The sequence below is a fragment of the Lontra canadensis genome, unplaced genomic scaffold (assembly GCF_010015895.1).
Source record: "Lontra canadensis isolate GAN:19392208 unplaced genomic scaffold, GSC_riverotter_1.0 scaffold4, whole genome shotgun sequence".
In the NCBI taxonomy this organism is placed as follows: domain Eukaryota; kingdom Metazoa; phylum Chordata; class Mammalia; order Carnivora; family Mustelidae; genus Lontra; species Lontra canadensis.
The window spans coordinates 9,532,764-9,552,094 of record NW_022630998.1 but is presented as its reverse complement, the minus strand read 5'-3'; the positions used below and the strand labels follow the sequence as shown (position 1 = coordinate 9,552,094).

At 42.3% G+C, this 19,331-nt stretch overlaps 1 protein-coding gene across 2 annotated transcripts in view; it reads right to left on the bottom strand.

Annotated features, from left to right (window-relative positions):
- Positions 1–722: 722 nt before the first annotated feature.
- Positions 723–19,331, bottom strand: part of EFNA5 (ephrin A5) — a 276,340-nt gene continuing 257,731 nt past the window's right edge. Inside the window, exons 4-6 of one of the 2 annotated variants that reach the window (XM_032845306.1) lie at positions 8,272–8,337; positions 7,788–7,868; positions 723–2,602 (exon numbers count right to left, since the gene is read on the bottom strand). In XM_032845306.1, the coding sequence (XP_032701197.1) occupies positions 2,481–2,602; positions 7,788–7,868; positions 8,272–8,337 (269 nt within the window). In that variant the 3' untranslated portion in view covers positions 723–2,480. The remainder of the gene's footprint in view (positions 2,603–7,787; positions 7,869–8,271; positions 8,338–19,331) is intronic. The other variant, XM_032845309.1, reaches the window with a different exon arrangement.

Here is a 19,331-nt window from a genome sequence, read left to right as displayed (position 1 = left end):
CCATTTCTAAAATGAAATTAGCACTGCTAATGTAGTTATGACTAACTGGAATCATCACAGGATCATTTGATTTCCTTGTGGTTATAGAACATGCAGTGTTATTTTGGTTCTGACTATTGATCCATTTTAGCAGGTATCTCCCCCCCACCCCCACTCAAATCCCACTGGACCAACAAACCTGTAACTATTAATAAAACGAAGTATTACTGGATATTACTGAGAGTACTGAGCATATAAAGAGTTAAAGGAAAAAAAGAATCCAATGCTGTGAACTTTTGTTTCAGTGAAATGGTGGCTGCCTTCTGTGACAAGACTCTGCCACTCCAGAGAAGTTCCTGATGTCTGGGGGGGGGGGTCAGCACTGATGGTGTCTGTGAGGCTGGCAACCCCACTCCCATGGTTCCAAGCGTGAAGAGACCCAGCAGTAACATCCATTCCCAATGGATCAGGTAAGCCCAGATTACATCTCAACTTGTGTACAACTCTCCAGGGTGCAAGTCCCTTTACAGCTGCCTTTCATTCACACATTTTCCTAATTCAGAACTAATCACAATTCGTAGCAAATTCCCACTCATGAAGTCTGGCCAGAATATGACCCCTCTCTTTTTTTCATACAGACATTTAAAAAAAAACAAAAAACCAACAAATATGTCTATTTTTAAGAAGACTTATTTTGCCGGAATGCTTCCGATTTTTTCATATATCACAATCGTTGGATTTTTCATTCTGTTCTGAAAGGCATGGCTCCTGTTGACATGTCGTGCACTAGTAAAGGCTAGATTTCTTTTCCGTTGGTCTGACTTTTCCCTGTCTAGGCTTTTGGAGTTCAAAGTTTGTGACAGCCTCACCAGTAGTAACCCCCAAGGCTTGTATTTCCTGTAATCACCTGGAAATGGCCCTTGTTGGCCATGCTAAGACTCCTCAAACAGGGTCATCTTGCGTTTTCTCCTTCTGCCCCACCCCCCACAATGAAACAAGATAGCCCCCTATATTTCTAAATATATCAAGGGATACCACTTTTTTTCTCACAAGTTTAAATAGGACAAGCATATATACTCACTCTCAGCATAAAGTATATCTAAATAATGTATTTTCTATTCTAGTGGATTTTTAAAAAAATATTTTGTTAAAGTCTTTGGGACTCCATCTTGTTTATCTCCCACAGATAAACACATGTTCCCCCTACGCTTCAGGCTGTGTCAGAAAGGGAAAGAATATAAAATCAACACTTGAATTTTTTATTCCAAACTTTGGAATTTTTATTCCAAATTTCCCTTTAGCCCTCCCAAGTAGTGCTGACTGACTCTCCTGGTGCCAGGGGTGTGTGTCGAGCCCCTGTAGTTGTGGAGTGTGGAGCAAAACATGGGTACTAGGGTGGGAGTCGGGGAAAGGCCACAGCACATTGGCGCTCCAGCAAAGCCAAATCACATCTCCTCTGGCCGCTGACCTCCTTTCCTTGGTACATATTGTCCCCCAGAGGAGTATCCAAAGCTATTCCATTATACACTCATCAACCCTGGCTTGTCAGCCTTGGGGAAGGTCACTTTATTCATAAAAATGCCTCTTTGAGTTTCTTTAAAAAAAAAAAAAACCAAAAAACTGTAGCACCATGGTGATCTGTATTCCAAGGGAAAAAAAAAACAAACCTGGTGTGCATTGCCCAGTCACCAAAAAAATTAGAGGCACTCACACGTACACACCCCCACCAAACCTAGTTATCTCTCTTTTCACCCTTGCTCTGTGCTAGCTAGCATTCCCGCACCTGACCTGTTTTCTAGGGGGGAAAAAAAAAGGCTTCTTTCGTGGAGCACAAGTTTTGCTGTCAAGAGTGCTTTAAGACAGTCATTGTAAAAAATAACCCCCCAAAACAAAAACAAAACAAAAAAACCAGTGTCTCAACCTTTTAGAAGCCTGTTCATTTATATACTCCTAGAGGAAAGGGTATAATATTAGAACTGTTCTTAATACCTCCCCTCTGGACTTGACATGGTGACACAATGCCCTGCACGATCATCTTACAGTCCTGAATGAGAAGGCATAAATATTGGATGGGAGAGTAAAACCCTCCCGGGCATTGCCATCACTAGCCGCATCTGCCGCTATTCTTCCTTGTCCGTATACTGCTGTCACAGTACGCTAACGGAGGTGGGCTCTTAGAGGAGAATGCACAGGCGCTGACGACCACTGGTGTCACTATGACAATTTGGCATTTTCATCTGGAGTCCATTTAATTTGGAAGGGATGAGAGAAGTCAAGGGCAAAGGCTGGGGGTTGGGGGCAGGGCGGGGGAGCAGCAACTACTTTAGCCCCTCCTGGCCCGGAGTTGTTGCTTAGAATTCAGGCTGAAAGAAAGAAAACAAAAATCTGACATCTGCCAAAAAACCGATAACAAGTCCCTTCTTAGGATGAGCAGTTAGGTGGATCTCTGGTGTTCCAAGACCCTAATGCTTTTCTGTGACAGGCGACGGGAGGAGACTGTGCTATAACGTCAAAAGCATCGCCAGGAGGAACAGTAGGATTGCCAAAAGGCGGCTGGGTATCCTTGGTGTTTGTGCTGCGTTCTCACCGCGGGATGGCTCGGCTGACTCATGTACGGTGTCATCTGTTCAAATAGAAAGCACACATTCCAATGAGATTTCACATCCTTAATAACTCTCTTGCAGCAGCCTGCTGTTAACAGACCTCGCCACCCTCTGCAAAGTAGGGTAATGAACCTTGTGCCACCATTGACTTTCATGTCTGCATAATCACTCATTATTTACAGCAAACAAAGGAGAAGCAGAGAAAATTGGACTTTTTCGGCAATATTATTACGTTCTTTAAAAACGGAGAGGAAAAACTGTACACATACTGTAGCCTTTGGTATGTGAACTACTTTGGTTTGCTAGCAAACACACCTTGCACGAAGCTGAGATAGCTGAATGTCTCCTGTCAACCCAGGATGCCATGGAGAAGCACGTGACGTGGGGTGGGGGGGTGTTTAGTTACATTGGCATGTTAGTGGTTGATCAGTGGTTCCTCTTTTCTCCTATTTCATAGGATTAGTATTGAATGCTATGTGGTTGGTTACCTACAAGAATTTTCAAGGAAGAAAAATTAAATGCCAAAACTGCATTACTTATTATTTATTTGCCAGAACTGCATTTTCAATGAACTATATGTAATACCCACTAGACCTCAATAAATGGTGCCCACTAGTTTGCCTACAATTGGGAATCAATGTTGGTGCTATGTCCATTACAAACCCTGTATCTCCAGGATTAAATTACTTGAACTTGACTCTTTTTATTTTTATCAGGCTGAAGCTTGGCACATGCATTATCGGCATGGATGCAAATTTTTGTCTAAATAAAATGGATTAAGTGAGGTAAGCTTCTTTTATTTAAAGTGTTCTACCAGGCTGCCTCTGACTCTGGATAGCCTTCCTGATCTGCACGATTAACAGGCTTAACTTTGAAACAGGAACTCTGCGGCAATTAGTACCCCAAGATAGATGAGAGGCTTGCCTACCCGCCAGGCTTTGCTTGAGTGTTGCCTGTCTTCTTCCTTCCTCCTGGCTTAACTTGTCCTTTCCGACTACATGTTCCCTGAACTACGTATTCTTGGGGCCCAGGAGTGGGGTTTGGTGGTAGATCAGGGGACCTTCCTGTAAAAGCTCAGAGACTGTCATCTTGTATTCACTAAACGGTCCATCAGAGAGTGGAGACAAGTGAGACGCGTGATGTTCCTCAGTTTTGTAGACCTCAAAGGATAATCCCTAAGTCTCCCTGCATGACCCACTGAGAACCCCTTCACGGACCGTTGGGTTCAAACTCATTTATATCTTTACACCAAACGTCACAATAAGGATGCTTTCTTTTTCACTACGTATTGTCACACTCCCTATTCTTTGTCTGAAATTGATCACGTTTCAGGCACAGGGGCTGGCCCCTGCTTCTGATATGCGCAGGTAGGCTGTTTCTGTTCTTGACCTCCGTTCCCAACAGGAGCTGAGCATCTACTGCTCCATGTTAAGGCTTCTGCCCTGGAGGGCTCTTATCATTTGAGACCGTCCTCACGTAGAAGCTGCTGCCTTCCTGTGTCAGATTTGCTCTCCTCCCCTGGACCTGAGCTAACCTGCGTGGGGTGGCAGTTGTCTTAAAAAACTAGAGAAGGTTAGGAAGCAAGAATGCAAAGTTAAACCGATGCAGAGGAGAAACTATAAAGCCCCCCCCTGCCCCCCCGCCATGGGGCCAACTACTTGTGGACGCTTCCCTCTGTTCTTCTTCAGCCTGGCAAATGTATTACATCTGTAGTTAATAGGAATTAGACATAAATGCCCTGAATAGCCCTGAAATTAAAATCCTAATCACCTTAAGAGCATCGATACGTTGTCAATCAGGATATTAGAGCACTTTGGGTTTAATTTGTAAAAACCATAAACCCTGAGGCTTACAGATTTCATTTTGAAATACCATTTATATTTATACACCTGAAATTACACCAGCTCTTGGTTTCTTCTCCGTCTTATTTTTACTACCAAATTACCCAATCCTCTTCCTTGTAAAGTCTAGATGTGTACTGATAAAAGGTACTCTAGTCATAAATAGGTACTCAGGTGAACTGGAGGGAGAGCTGCCCTCTCTGTCCTTCCAGGATGCTCAGCAAGGGCCAGCCAGTGCTCCTGGCAGCACCAGACAGGGTCAATGACCTTGCGGGACACTGAGAGGAGGAAAGCTTTTGTTTTTCATACAAGTGAAGCATGAGGTTACATGTCCTTTTCAGTCTTCTAATCATGGATGATTTTGGGAAGTAACTCTTTTCTAAGCAACCAACCCGTAAATATCATTTTACCCTCAAAGGGGGAAATCTGTCCCATTAGGACCACACAGTACTTCTCTGCTCTCTGTAACATGGTGGTCCTGGCTCAGGATTCTACCAAGCATCCTTTGATTCTAATAGGGCCTCAATGTTGGAAGATTCTACAGCCCCTGAGAAGCAAAATGAGAAACTGGCTGTCTGGGTAAATCTGAGCAATTTCAGAATTCTAAGGAAGAATTCATAAGCAAATTCTGTTCCAGTGGAAATGACATCGAACCATCAGAGACTTCCTAAGACTCCCGATGGTAAATGTGGCTTGAAGGAAGAAGATGTTCCTCCTCAGAAACCAAATAGAGTCTTGCCTTCTGCCTCCAGGATTCCACAGTCTGAGGGTTTCTATGGTTAACTGAGAGAACACTAGCGATATTTTGGAACGTATTATGTGGCATATGTCCGCCCTAAGATCATCCTGTATCCCTGATGATAGGAAACTGGCAGGCAGAGTGTGCAAGCAAACAAAAAAGACAAATACATTCCAAAGACAGGTGAGTTAGTACACATTGCCGAGAACATGCAGTGGAATCCTTTCAGGCTTTCCGGATTCATAAAGTCTAGCTCTGTACTCCACCGTCCACCACAGTGGTGTAAAGCTGCATGTCGGACTGGATTTTGTGAGGAGTAAGACAAAGTACTCAAACTTATTATTGCATTCCTAGCTCAACCCTGTCTTACTTTTTAAGCGAAGATGCTCACAAGAAAGCCCTTAAATACACTCTTGACTGACGGGAGGAGGCTGTATGCCTCTGGATGTGCACCGGCATTTCCACTCCCCAGCGTGCACATACCACATTCTATCGGACTGCCGCAAACTTCCTTCAGTTCTGTATGCCTCAATTTGGGAGCCATCAAGGATTTTAAATGCTCAGGGGAAAAGAGCCCATTTCCCCCAAAGACCATGACCTATGCTCGCATTTATGAATGTATCTTAGTATCTTGCATTTTATCGTTAGTTGAATTCAAAGGTAATTTTCCTAATGTCAGAATAGTCCTAAGTGTATCTCTTGATGACCAAGAAAAACATGCATTCTGTTGTTTCTAAACAGCCTCTTGTTTTCTTGATAGGCAATGAAATGTACCTGGAGAAAAGATTATTGGAATGATATGCCTACATTCTACCACAACTTGCATTAAAAAATGGTAATTCAGGATAACTTACATTTACAACATGCCTAACTCTGTCTGGCATTCTACACATGACTTATTAACCTTTCCAATAGAGTAAGGTTCGCTTTATGAAGATCTGCGTGTCTGCTATTGGTAAGAGAATCCTCCTTTTCTATTCACGTTGGAATGGGGGTTGAGAAATTTGAATATTAAATCTGGATCAGTCTCTACTACTGAAGAGGCCTGGGCAAGTCTCAGTTATCAAGAGGAGAGTGTAGACTCTGTGGTCCTTAGAAGAGAGCCCATCTAACTCAAAGATCCTAGCATGGGTCAAGTCCTCAAGTTTGGGAGGAGTCTGGTACCTTGAAGAGCCCTAGGAATGCTTCCAAATTTTCAGGACTCCATTAAAGTATCTCCAGGTCAGCACTCATTCCTTGCAGCTTTCTAAAGCAGCTAACTGATCCCTAGGGAGCCAAGAGGGCCTCTCAGAGCTTTATCGTACACACTTACCATTTGTGCTGGGGTAAGATGCCTACCTTAGAAAAACAAGAATGCTTGGGGAAAAAAACCTAACTCTTCCTGACAGTTATAGTGCAAAAGCTATTGTATGTCCTGAGGCACCACATTTACTTCGGGTAAGTTTCCCTAAGGCTCACTGACTGTGTCCTAGTAACAATAATCAAAAGATAAAGTGGACTTCACAACCCTTTAATTTTTAGGGCCATAAAGAAGAAGTGCTGCTACAAATAGATTTTTAAAAAGTCTCTGTTCGCATAAGGTGGGGGGAGGGGGTCACATCTTTCTGTGAAGAAGAAATCATTTTAATTCCATTAAGCTTTGAGATGGTAGCAGGAATTGGATAAGGAAACCAGTAAGATCTCAAGCAGGTAGGGCAAGAGAGGAAACCAGAGGAAGGTAGGTATACAGGGGCATCAAGGTACACAGTCCTCAGTGCACAGTGGATAGAGAACTCCTATTCCTCAAAATCAGTCTTGTTGAATTTATATCAAAATGAATAGCATACCGGACCACTTCACCCACAGTACACTACATTGTAAATGTTTCGACGAGTGCTTGTATGGGCTTTATGTTTCTTCAATGACAGGAAATTCTGGGTGTGTGGGACGTAGCAGTAGGAAAAAAAATTTCTCCTCAATACTTTTTTTTTTTTTTTGCCTCGGCAGTCAAGGATCACAGACTGCTGCTCCATTTGTGGGAGTAACAAGCGAGTGAATCTGCGGTGTCAGGCGACATGACTGTACTTCTCCAGACCAACCGCTATGGATATCAATAGCACAAGTAATATCTGAACTGTAATAAAGGTCTTTAGATCAGTTCAGTGATGCATGTAAACTGCCAGAGAAAATTAAATATGTTGAATTAGCTGCCGTTTGGGGCAACAGTCTTACTTTTATCCACAGATTTGGACATAATATAAAAAATGTTTTTAAGCATATACAGTAGAATGTTTTTTTCTGTCTTCTATGAAAACAGATCCGTTAATATTCACAGTGATCCACCAGCATGCTCGGAGGATATGGTAAAAAGTAGTGAGATTTAGCATTCTGATGGGGCTTCTATGTTAGGATACTGCATTATATCAAACCCATGTCCAAAAAAGAAAGATCATATTTTATCTATCATGCATTAGACAAAGATACTGGAGGAATGAGGGAGAATATAAGTAAGATTAGCGTCACTAGCAATGAGCAAAAGCAGAGCAACTATAACATGCAAACATGCGGAGAAGAAGAAAGGAAAAAAAGTACGGAAGCACCAGAGAGAGATGCATTTGTTAAAAGAGAGTCTCTAAGCATACTAACCTGCTGGTTCTAATGAATTTTCTACTTTGTCGTTAACATCGAAAACACGATCATGAACACCTATAGTTTTCATACAGCTATCTATAACAAAAATAGAGATAACAGCCAAATATGTTAGTGAAGACACCCTTAAACTCCCATTTCTTTCTTTCTTTTTTCTTTCTCTCTATTGTCTCCTTTAATTTATGTAGAGATTGTTTTACAATCAATGGCATGTATCCAAATGCCAATATTGTTCCCATTTGCTGTGCACGTACAACAGTCTAAGAAACAACAAGTTAGCAACTGCTGTGTACTTCAAAATAAAAGCATCATGAAGAATGATGAGAAAAAATATGATGAAAACGAAAACATGGATGCTGATATACAAAACAGGTACCACACAGGATTTAACAGTAAAAAAAGTTGTACCGCGGTGAACCAGACCACACGATCAAGCATGCGCAGTGAAGCCACCCTCTGAAGCTCATTCTAGTCAACTTACTTGTTGGTCTCACAAAGACTTTGAGCTTTAGACAGGACCTTCTGCCATTATCTGGGATTGCAGAGGCTGTGGGGGAGACAAAAAGGGAGAGAAAGGAGAGAGCAACAGCAGATTATTCTTCATTTTCAAATGCAAACGTTCTACAAGACATTCTTTGCTGAACAACAGCAGCATACTCTAATTTTTTCCAGAGGTTAAAACAAAAGCACCCTTCAGATTGATAGATACTGCTAGAACGGGCTACTTTCCTATCCCCGGCTTTTCAATACAGTAAAAACTCATGCAAGAATGTTGGTATAATCTACAGAAAAATACTTGGGATTTTTATTTCAAAGGCTCTTCCATTCAACTTGATCTGTTATCAATTTTCTTGAAAATAAGAAGATAATGCTTGAGCCCTCCGGCTGTCAGAGAGCTCGCTACTCCCCGTCTCCTGCAGGAAAAGGGGCCCAAGGTGAAAGTGCTGGCAAAAACCAGTAACAAATAGTTACAAGGCCAACTTAAACATGACCTATTTTTGCTGGGGAAAGCAAAGCTTTGTCTGTCCTGAAAGCCTGTCTGTCAGTGCTTTGCAGGTAATTCAATTAGAGGTTTTACTCAGAACTTGGCTCTGCGTTCTATATGACTAAATCGAGCCCAGCAACTTCCATCATGCTATTATAAGTACAATATGCTATTGAGAAAGCACTATGGTGCAATGGTACATTTATTTTTAAAAAATTTGCCACAGAGAAGGATGGAAGTAATAAAGTGGGCTTACCAAAACATGACAACATGTTTCAAGTTATAATTCATTTGAGGAAGAAACTTTTCTTCTCTTCAAGATAATAAGACTGTAAACTTTCTCGGTGCTGGAAAGATTATCTCCCCTCAGTACACACAGCATAACGTCAAAGGGATTTCGAAGGGCGGTACGTTTACTAACACATTCTAGAAATGACAAAAATGATAAAGGAGTGCTGCATACTTTCGTCCCTGTGTGTTTGCTTCAAGTGGTTTCTTCAGAAAATGCAGATGACAACAATGAAAACTCACATGGCTTACAGGGAGTTTGGTGAGTCCCTCAGTGACCAAGACAGGACCCCTGTTTGGTGCGCTTTCTCTCTATTTTTATCTTTTATTAGTCCTCATGGGAGCCCAGACGATGAAAATGCTTATTTCTTAGGTGAGGGGATTCGAGATGCAAACTTCAAACTAATTTTACATGAATCTCCTCCGGAAACTCCACGATCCCTGTGCTGGGAAACTTATACATTCACAACCTAAAAGATATCAAGCTGTAAAGGACCCCAAGTCTCACTCTGCAACACCTGTTGCAACCCCTTAATTCTAAGACTAAAGTATACAGAAAAGAGATTTTTGTCCCTCCCCTCCCCTTCTCCCCTCTGAAAAGCAGTTAAGAAGTGCTAACAGCTGGCTTTGCTGTAGGCTTTCATTAAATCAAAGTCGGGAAAACTCCCTCTACTGACATTTACAGTAACTAGTGTGTTATTTAGGGCACAATATTTGCACTCTGTGGTTTGATCCAGGAAATGGTGTCCTTCCTGTGGACCCCGACTGCAAATGTGCATGTCACAAACACAGTACACATAGGTGACTCCAATTCATTAGGAAAACCATGGCTCTTGAGATAGTTTGTCTCATTCTTCACAAGAGGTGGTGTGAAAAAGTGACACATGGATATTTACATTGCCATTCTGTGGATTTCTGAGCTGAGATGAGCTCCCTAGGAGCTTGAGCCTCGTGCATGAACTTGATTCGCCACATGCAAGAACGGACTGTACCAAAGATACTGCAAGATTGCAGGAGGCTCACGGCAGCATCAAGAATTTAATTGTTTTAGTGGGGGAACTACTTGGGAGTTTGCCTGGGTCTTTCAGATTTATATGCAGCAGAAATCCTGTAAATCCAGGACACAAAAATCATTGTAGGGCGCACTGGAATAAAATAGCGACAAATAAGTTCTCTTTAGGAAAAACTGCGAAGAGTTCTCTCACCAGCTCTAAGAGATGGACAGTTAGCCTCAGCTACAGGCTGCTTACATACTTCTGTAAAGTAAGATAATAAAATACATGCATAAATACATATTTTACTTAAACTATCTTCCCTATCTAACTTCTCCATGACTTCTCCTCGCCTATCACCAGAAAAGCTGTAACAATAACGTGACACTTTATACTGTGTGACTATTATACTCTAAATCTTAAAAAAAACTGATGAACAAAAAATGAAAACATTCACTGTGAGTGCACAGTGCAGATGACATTAAATCAGTTAACTCCAGGGCGCCTGGGTGGCTCAGTGGGTTAAGCCGCTGCCTTCGGCTCAGGTCATGATCTCAGGGTCCTGGGAGTGTCCCGCATCGGGCTCTCTGCTCAGCGGGAAGCCTGCTTCCCTCTCTCTCTCCCTCTGCCTGCCTCTCCGCCTACTTGTGATCTCTGTCAAATAAATAAATAAAATATTAAAAAAAAAAAATCCGTTAACTCCACAACCTCTGGGCTAAGCTTGTGAAATCAATTCTTAACCTTATAGCTAACTTGAGTGGTAGGCTAGGCCAGGTCAGTATAACTTGGGTTCCTCATTTACTACCCTGAGAAACAGAAGTCAAACCAAAAAGCATAAAAACTATTCATGCAAGATTTTAAAAAGTAAGAGTCTGGCTTTGTTCCATGTATGTTCCAGGTTTCTTAACCCCAGACCTCCTGCATGACCAATGTGGGATGCCTTTATACTATGAACAGAATCCTGAGGATTACTAATTAGTAATATTTGTAGATATAAAGTAATCTTAAAAGGGCTTTACCAGTCACAAGTAAACAAAAAAGCAGTGGACTGAGCATTAAGAACATCAAATGACAGAGGAATTAAAAAATAGAACCGTCACACAAGTGAAGTTACAAAGAAAATCCTCTCAGAATCAATTATGAGCAAAAAAAAAAAAAGAAAGAAAAGAAAGAAAAAGAATGAGCCACTGATGGACACCAGGGAGTAGAAACTAAAAATGTGCCTGGCTTGTCTCAGGAGTGTAGATAATATTGATCCCTATAGTTCTAGTGCCACACCAGTTTATATGACCAACATATCTTAGTTAAAACAAGTTTTATAACTTCTTATGCTATTTTCCTTAGAAAATTAATTACTAACCGCTTCATCCATCCATTCAAAAGCTTTAAAATTCTTACTATGTGCTAGCTTCCTGGATAGGCACCAGGAATGCAAAAGTGTGTCAGATGCATAGTCAGACGCACACGAGGGATCGCGGTGATAACTGAGGTCTGCATGAACTCCCAACAGGGCTTTGGACATGCACTTAGCTGGGTCCGGGAGGGGGAGGATGTCCCAGACAGGTCTATCAGAGGGAATTTTATCAAGGCTTTACAGAGCCTGCAGAAGCAACTGGGACAAAAGAATTAGAACATTTCCTCTCTCAGTTCCCACACTGGAGTGTGAACAACCAAAATGATGTGTTAACCTGCAACAGGTGAAGAAAACCTAGACTTGAACTCTTCCCATAAATATGCATGGATTTTCTAAGAGAAATTGTTAAATTAAAATGTGAAATGCAACTCCTGTTTTAGCCATTTGTCTCATAATCCAAATCCATTTCCCTTTATTCAGTTCACTGCTGAAAATGTACATTAGGAGTCCGGAAGCTGGGAGCAGGGGCATGGGACCATTAACACAAGTACACCCTCCCATTCCATGATCTTAATAGCAACTTCATAAATCAAACCACAGGGTCCCTTCCCCCTAATGATCCACAAAGTACCAATCAAAACCTTACAACACATAATGAAATACAAGCTGAGGGCTCTCTGGTCTCTGTATTTAGAGTATCATGCTAATAAGGCCATGGGGGCTTCTTATCCTCACTCTGTTCCATGACCTCAGACAGGCGCCCCGACTCCAGCCATTCCTGAAAACCTCTTTCCTTGGTCTCCTGGGGCCCAGGTAAGCTCAGCTCAGCACTTATCAGCCAGTCTGATACATAAAGGGGACCACATTCCATACCCCCCAAATCAGTACTTCCATCACCTATATTTAGGGTTGTGAATATCCACAATATTCACATCACAGTGCACTACAGGGTTATCAGTAGGATGTGGCAAGCAAATAAAGGCACCATGCTTTTGATAGGTAGCTTCTGACCTGCCTCACATTACCCTCACTTGAGTGTGAGCTGGACCTAGTTTTTTCCTTCTAATGAGTAGCATATGGCCAATGTGACAGAATGTCATTTCTGTGATTAGGCTGCAAAAGACTGGGACTTCTTTCTTTCTTTTTTTTTTTTTTAAAAGATTTTATTTATTTATTTGACAGAGATCACAAGTAGGCAGAGAGGCAGGCAGAGAGAGAGGAAGGGAAGCAGGCTCCCTGCTGAGCAGAGAGCCCAATGTGGGGCTCGATCCCAGGACCCTGTGACCATGACCTGAACAAAGCATCACGAAGGCCCGCGGCGGGTGTTGACGCGATGTGATTTCTGCCCAGTGCTCTGAATGTCAAAGTGAAGAAATTCAATGAAGCGCGGGTAAACGGCGGGAGTAACTATGACTCTCTTAAGGTAGCCAAATGCCTCGTCATCTAATTAGTGACGCGCATGAATGGATGAACGAGATTCCCACTGTCCCTACCTACTATCCAGCGAAACCACAGCCAAGGGAACGGGCTTGGCGGAATCAGCGGGGAAAGAAGACCCTGTTGAGCTTGACTCTAGGCAGAGGCTTTAACCCACTGAGCCACCCAGGCGCCCCGGGACTGCTTTCTTGCTAGCGCTCGCTCTCTTGCCATCTCTTTTGTTCATGGAGCAAGATGCTGTAGCGTGAGACTCTCAGTGCTGGGGGCTCGTGGCAAGGAATGGAGGGAGACTTCCAGCCAAGCGTGAGCAAGAGACTGGATTGGCTAACAATCTGGTGAGTAAACCAGAAACTGAATGCTTATCCTTTAAAAGACTGTCACCTTGTGGGAGACCCAGACCCAGAAGACCCAGTTAAACTACCCTGGATCCCTGACCCACAGGAACTGTGAATGCTAAATGTCTTAGCCCCACATTTGGGGGTAATTTGTAATCCAACAGCTAAATAATACAATGCTGTACAAAAACACCTCTGTGCCACCAAAGGCTTCCCATGGCCAACATGAGGCAGACCTAAGAACTAAGGCACTGGGGCATGCTCTCGGAAGGATTGCCAGGCCCTGGTTCCCACGGGGCAGCTCCTTCCTTGGTCCGCCACCATGTCTACACAACTGGATTGCTTGCCAGTTTATTTTTCAAGCTACTGTTCTAAGTCCACTTAAAATAGGGCTTGAAGAGAAGTAATTATAAACTGCTGTTGAAGAAATACTACAAGATGTATCTATTTGTTTTCACTCCAGCACTTGAAAACGGTTTTTCATTTTCCTTCCCATGCCACTTAGTTTGTTTTGGCTAATGCGGCCAACCTGTGCTGCTCTGTGCAATTATCACGATGTCTCACTTTAACTCCAAATTGCTGGGTGAACTTAAATGAGCTTTGATAGAAAATGTAAACTTGAATCGTAAGACAGAATGCCCTTCCTCTAACAGGAGACAGAGAATGTTTCACGTGAAAGAAAAGGATTTTAATGCTAAATTAAAGCTTCTCTCCATATCAAAAAGCTTGTATCAATTATCTTATACACAAGCTGTTACATTAAGTACGAATATTTTGAGGTTTTAAGCAACTCAAAAGTAACAATTGCCCTTCTTCATGAAGAACCAGAAGTTTAGCAGGTGGGGTGATACCCTTGTATTTTTTCCTCCATATTTTTAAGCCCAATACGGTACTCGCCAGTCAACCAACTTCAACATCTCCGCCTAACCTTATTCATCCCTATATCTTCATTCCAAAAGCCAAAATCCTTCTCTTTTACTGTGTCCCTTGCCAGTCTGGGTACTCCGAGAAGTTTTATTTTTAAGAATAGTCATCCACTTTCTTCTTCTTTTTAAAGAAATGAGTGTGTGTGGGAGCATTAAAAATGCAGTTTGCCATTATGTTTGCCACAGGCAATATTTCTCAATTTGTGCAAGTCAAAGGAAAAGATAGGCTATTAGTTGTTAGCAGAGCCTAGTCTCTTCTCTGTAGGTTTTCATGTAGTTTAACACACAACACAGATATATGCAAATTAGACAGGCGACAGCAGATTTAAGTATTAATAATCCTTTCACAATAAATGCTCAAGAAGTAAAGCCCATTTAAAGAAACAGTACTACTGAAAATGTCTTCTAGAACATAATGAATCAAAATCCATTTTGTATATGTGGGTGGAGGGTGGGGAACAGAAGAAGTGGTGGGTATAGGATAGAGATTAACCAAAGCCATATGGACTGCTTGGAAAATGGTTACCAGACCTACAGAAAAAAGTCTTAAACGTTAGGCCTCTTGTTAGGAAAGAATATCCCAGCAACAGTTGGCAACTGGCTATCTGCCCTTTCTTAAGCAGCAGCACAAGACCTAATTTTCATATTAACAAAAACACGAGTTAGGATGGAATATATTTCGCCACCCTACCTTTTGAGATTTAAAACTCACATGTTTGAATAACCTGCTCTTGGCCCCAGGTTTCTTTCTTCTTTTTCTTTTTTTTTTTTTTAATTTAAGAATTTATTGATTTGACAGAGAGTGAGAGAAGGAGAGAGAGCACAAGCAGGGGGAGCAACAGAGGGAGAGGGGGAAGCAGGCCCCTGCTCAGCAGGGAACCCGATGTGGGACTCGATCTCAGGATCCTGAGATCATGACCTGAGCCGAAGGCAGAGGCTTAACGCACTGAGCCACGCAGGTGCCCCTTGGCCCCAAGTTTCTTAAACTTCTGTCCTAAGATCAACCACAGGAGTGGCTATATATGCCCACACATTTCATCTTTCCCAGCCAGCCATGTCTCAAGACTTAAATCACTGGCAGGTTAAGGTCAAAGTCCCAGATGTAACATTAGGAAAAGAGGCTACCCAGTAAAGGTAGGATCCTTGAGGAAACTTAAGATATCATGTAAATATTAGATTCCTTGATTGGGCTCTGGGGATTTGCTATTAAAAAAAAAAGGGGGAGGGGGGAGGAAGAGGGGTGTTTCCCACCATATAATAAGCTCATGTACTCCATGAGCTAAAACTTGGGTTTCAACACCAGGGAACTGTAACCGGGACAAATAATTAGAGTAAAGTTCAGGGAGAGGGAAGTAAAATTAGTTCCAGCTGTGCAGCCTCAGACAAAAGAGAAAAATAGGAGGTACCACCCATCACACCCATTGCTCCCCCTCTTCAGGCTCTCTACCCCTCAGGCAAAATTCTCACTGCCAATGCTAACTTAAGTATTATTTAAATTCCAGGAGCTAAGCCTCAGTAGATCAATTATTTTTCCTGAGCAACCTCAAATAAATGGCTGAGGACAAGTTTCTTTCCACTGATTTCTAGGAAAACAAATAGGACATTATCCTGCTTTTGTACACATTTATTTCAAGTGTGGGCAAATTCTTACTTGCTTTTTAAAGCTCAGGGACAACAAACTTGCTCCTACTGCTTTATTCAAGAGGGTATGGCTTGTCCCTTATACTTTGGTATCTATTAAGGCATGACCAAAAAATAACCTGGGTTTCAGAGAATGCTTTTAAAAACATCCTCTGTATAAGAACATTTTCTAAGTCTTTTTGAGGAAAAAAATATGTCAACCTAAATTTATCTCCTGCTATTATGTGACTGGAACAATCCAGTCCACATAGGCACAGAAAGCAAGATAATATTTAGATAGTATTTTAAATGTTAACTGTATTTCCTTGGGTTTAGGGCTTTGTTAAGTTCCTTATTGGATATTTTACATTTAAAAAAATAAATCAGTGAACAGTTAGGAAAAGTAAGCTTCCTGTTATAAACTGTGTTAGAACTATTTTCTGAGACCTGGACTTGCCTGAGGCCACACTATTGAAATGACTGTCCCTGGTCATTGAGGTCAGATTGCTTTCTCTCTCTTGTTTGTGGTGAATTTTGCCTGTTGTAACAGATAAGTGTAATGCAGTATAATAAGTATGATGCAGATATGCAGAATGATTCACTTACAAAAACTCTTCTTCAGCTAGAAGCCACATAATAAAGGTAATAAAAAACCGAAAACCTCAGACAAAAGGTAGGATTCCTAGAATCCCAGAGAAGAGCTATTTATACTAGTCCTTCTCCACAAGGCTCCTTGTGCCACCTCTGTGGTCTGTTATTGGGGTGTCTATTAACTCGTAAAAGGTGAAGGCCACAGATCCCGTTACTCATTCATACAGTATTAACAGCAACAGTGCTGTTATCCTAGAGCACTAACGTAGCAAGATAGTCAATTACTAATAAATCATCAAGTTAATACAATTCACAGGGGCTCCTGGATACAAGCAATTATTTCTTCGAAGCTTTCATAACCACTATCATCCTTATCTTCCCTGGTGAGGGGCCTTGGAAGGGATGGGGTTTAGTGGTTTGAGTACATGCCCAGTGATGATCTGAATCTTCTCCCTGGTTCACCTACTCTGACGTCTGTGGTGCCTTTCAGTCAGCTGCTAAACCTACCTGAGCCTCTCTTTCCCTGTGGGAAAAAAATTAAGTCTGACAGTGGATTGTTATATTGTACCTGGAAACTCAGACGACAGATTCCTTCAGATCTAGAGGATCAGTTCACGTGTCTACACACTGACGGCATAAGCTCTGTCCTTCCTCCGCTCAATGTGGCGGTCTCCCTTAGCGAGCTGACCCCAGTTCTGAGCACAGGAAGGGGAGGGACCGGGTTATGGATGGTGGTGGTCAAGTTCTTCATCGTAAGGAAAGCCAGAGGGACAAGGGTGACCTTTTCTTTGTAGCCTAAATGAGAAAAACTGGATTTGACCACAGCTTTGCGGTGGACGTGGGGGGTGAAGGGGTTTGTGTGAGGATGTGCACGTTGGCGGGGGTGAGAGTTCAGGGAATTAGAAGGGGCACTGGATGACCTGTTCCTTTTGAAAATCATGCTAAGATTCTGTGAGGTCTCTTCTCAATCCACGTGTAGAGTGTGACCGTGTTACTACAGTGGAGGGATGGCGTCCAAAGCAGAGAATATTGAAGGCCTGTCTTCAATATTCTTTTGCATCATATTTGGGTAAATATCTATTTATGCATAGCAATGATTTGTTTTTCTTAGCCAGTAGGCCCTGTTCTCCCAACGTCCGCTATTTCTGGAGCTAAGATTAAGTATCTGTGCAGGGTGTGTCTGTTTGGGTAGCAGGCCCCATGGAACCCTAAAGGCATGCAGAAATTCATGTTTCCGCTTTAGAAAGCTAAGTTTGGGGCACCTGCCTTGGCTCAGGTCATGATCCCTGCGTCCTGGGATCAAGCCCCTAATGTAGGGCTCCCTGCCTGGTGGGGGGAGGCTGCTTCTGCCTCTCCTCCCCACACTAGTGCTCTCTCATGTGCATTCTAATAAATACAATTAAAAAAAAAAAAAAAAAAAGCTAAATTCTACCAAAGAGGAAGTCTTTTTAGGTACCAGGACTGGACATTTCATTTCACACCAGAAATGATTTCCTTGATGAAGGTTTTAATGTTGACAGAGTGAATAAAATCAAAGCTAATGGATAGGGAGGGTCCGAATTCTGGTTTGCTCTCCTCTCTCAGTGACAGGACCGTTCCAGGAAAATTAGTGGCTGTGCGTTGCAGGGCAGAAGCCTGCAGACCCAGAGCAGCTGGTCTTTCACTGTCCGCCCCAACTTTTATTTCCTTCTTTAACTCTCCCCCTCTTCCCTGCTTTAATCCACATCAATAGCTAGTCCCAACAACATTCCCTCCCAGAACCTCCCTGTCTCCCTTTTCTCATGCCAGCTTTCCTCTGCCTTTCAAAACCCCAGCTGTCTTGGGCCACTTGAGCTCTTTTTCTGTTCTTCCAACACAAAAACCCCCTTATGGGGTTCTGACATGGATCTGTTTCCATCAGGTAATAAAAAGCACGTCTCCCATCCTGTTTGGTCTTACAGCTCTCTGTAAAACGTTGCATCTCTGCCAGTGGAATTGAGGGTCCCCTGCAGGCGGGAGCACTGCTGGGTTCTCAGTGCCCTGGAGTCCCCTGCTTTGTTCAGAACGTGTGTTCCATAAAGATTTGGAGCATGAGTCTAGAGGCAACAAAAACCTGTGGAGCCCATGACCAAACGTGAATGAAAACTCAGGATTAGAATAAACAACAAAATGGAGAAGAGAGGTCAAGGGAAAGCAAAGATCCCCTTTCTTGGAAGGTCCCTCCCTCCTCTCTGCCGGCTGCTTCCTATGGAACCATCTCGGAAACTGACCAAAGAGCCAGAACCTGGGGAGACACACAAAATTCAAGTAGGTATTATTGCTATATCTGCAAGTGTGTGGTCCAAGAGATAAGATGCCAGTGAAAGGAATGTGGGCATCTTTAGAGCCAAAGATCTGCAGAATCTCATCAAATGATCCATCTGGGTAGGAGCTGCAGGCCTCACCAGGAAACAGGAAAGTAAAGGCAGAGTGATGCGAGAATCTGGTGACTTCAGTCTCCTTTAAGGATAGAGAAGTGACACTGAGCCGTCGTAATCAGAGGTGAAGACTGAAGCCACCCTGGCTGAAATCCTCTAGTCATTAAGAAGGCTTGGCAAGTTACGGTACCTCAAACACCAAATGAGAACATAATCCCAAAATTGTGTTAAGGGATATGGCTGTACTTTAGGCACGGCTGAGTTTAAAAAAGAAGTATTTGCATTTTTAAGAGCATCAAAATCATACATCTAGTATTTTTTTTTGTCTGGGAAAAAAGCACCTGAGAATGTGGAACCTTAATGCTTTCAAAGTGTATGACAGCTTTGGCCATTCAGAGCAACTGGTGAGACACAGAATTCTAATTTAAAATATGTAATGGAAAAACAGATTTAGAGTTTTTGACTAAATGACATCATAGGTTTACATACAATTTTAAAACATCTACCAGAATTAAGACATAGGTTTCATTTTAAATTATGGTAAGAATTACTTAAATACTTGGGAAGGTTTGATAGTCAATTTAAGTACTTAAAAAGGAAAGACTTATTGTGCTGAG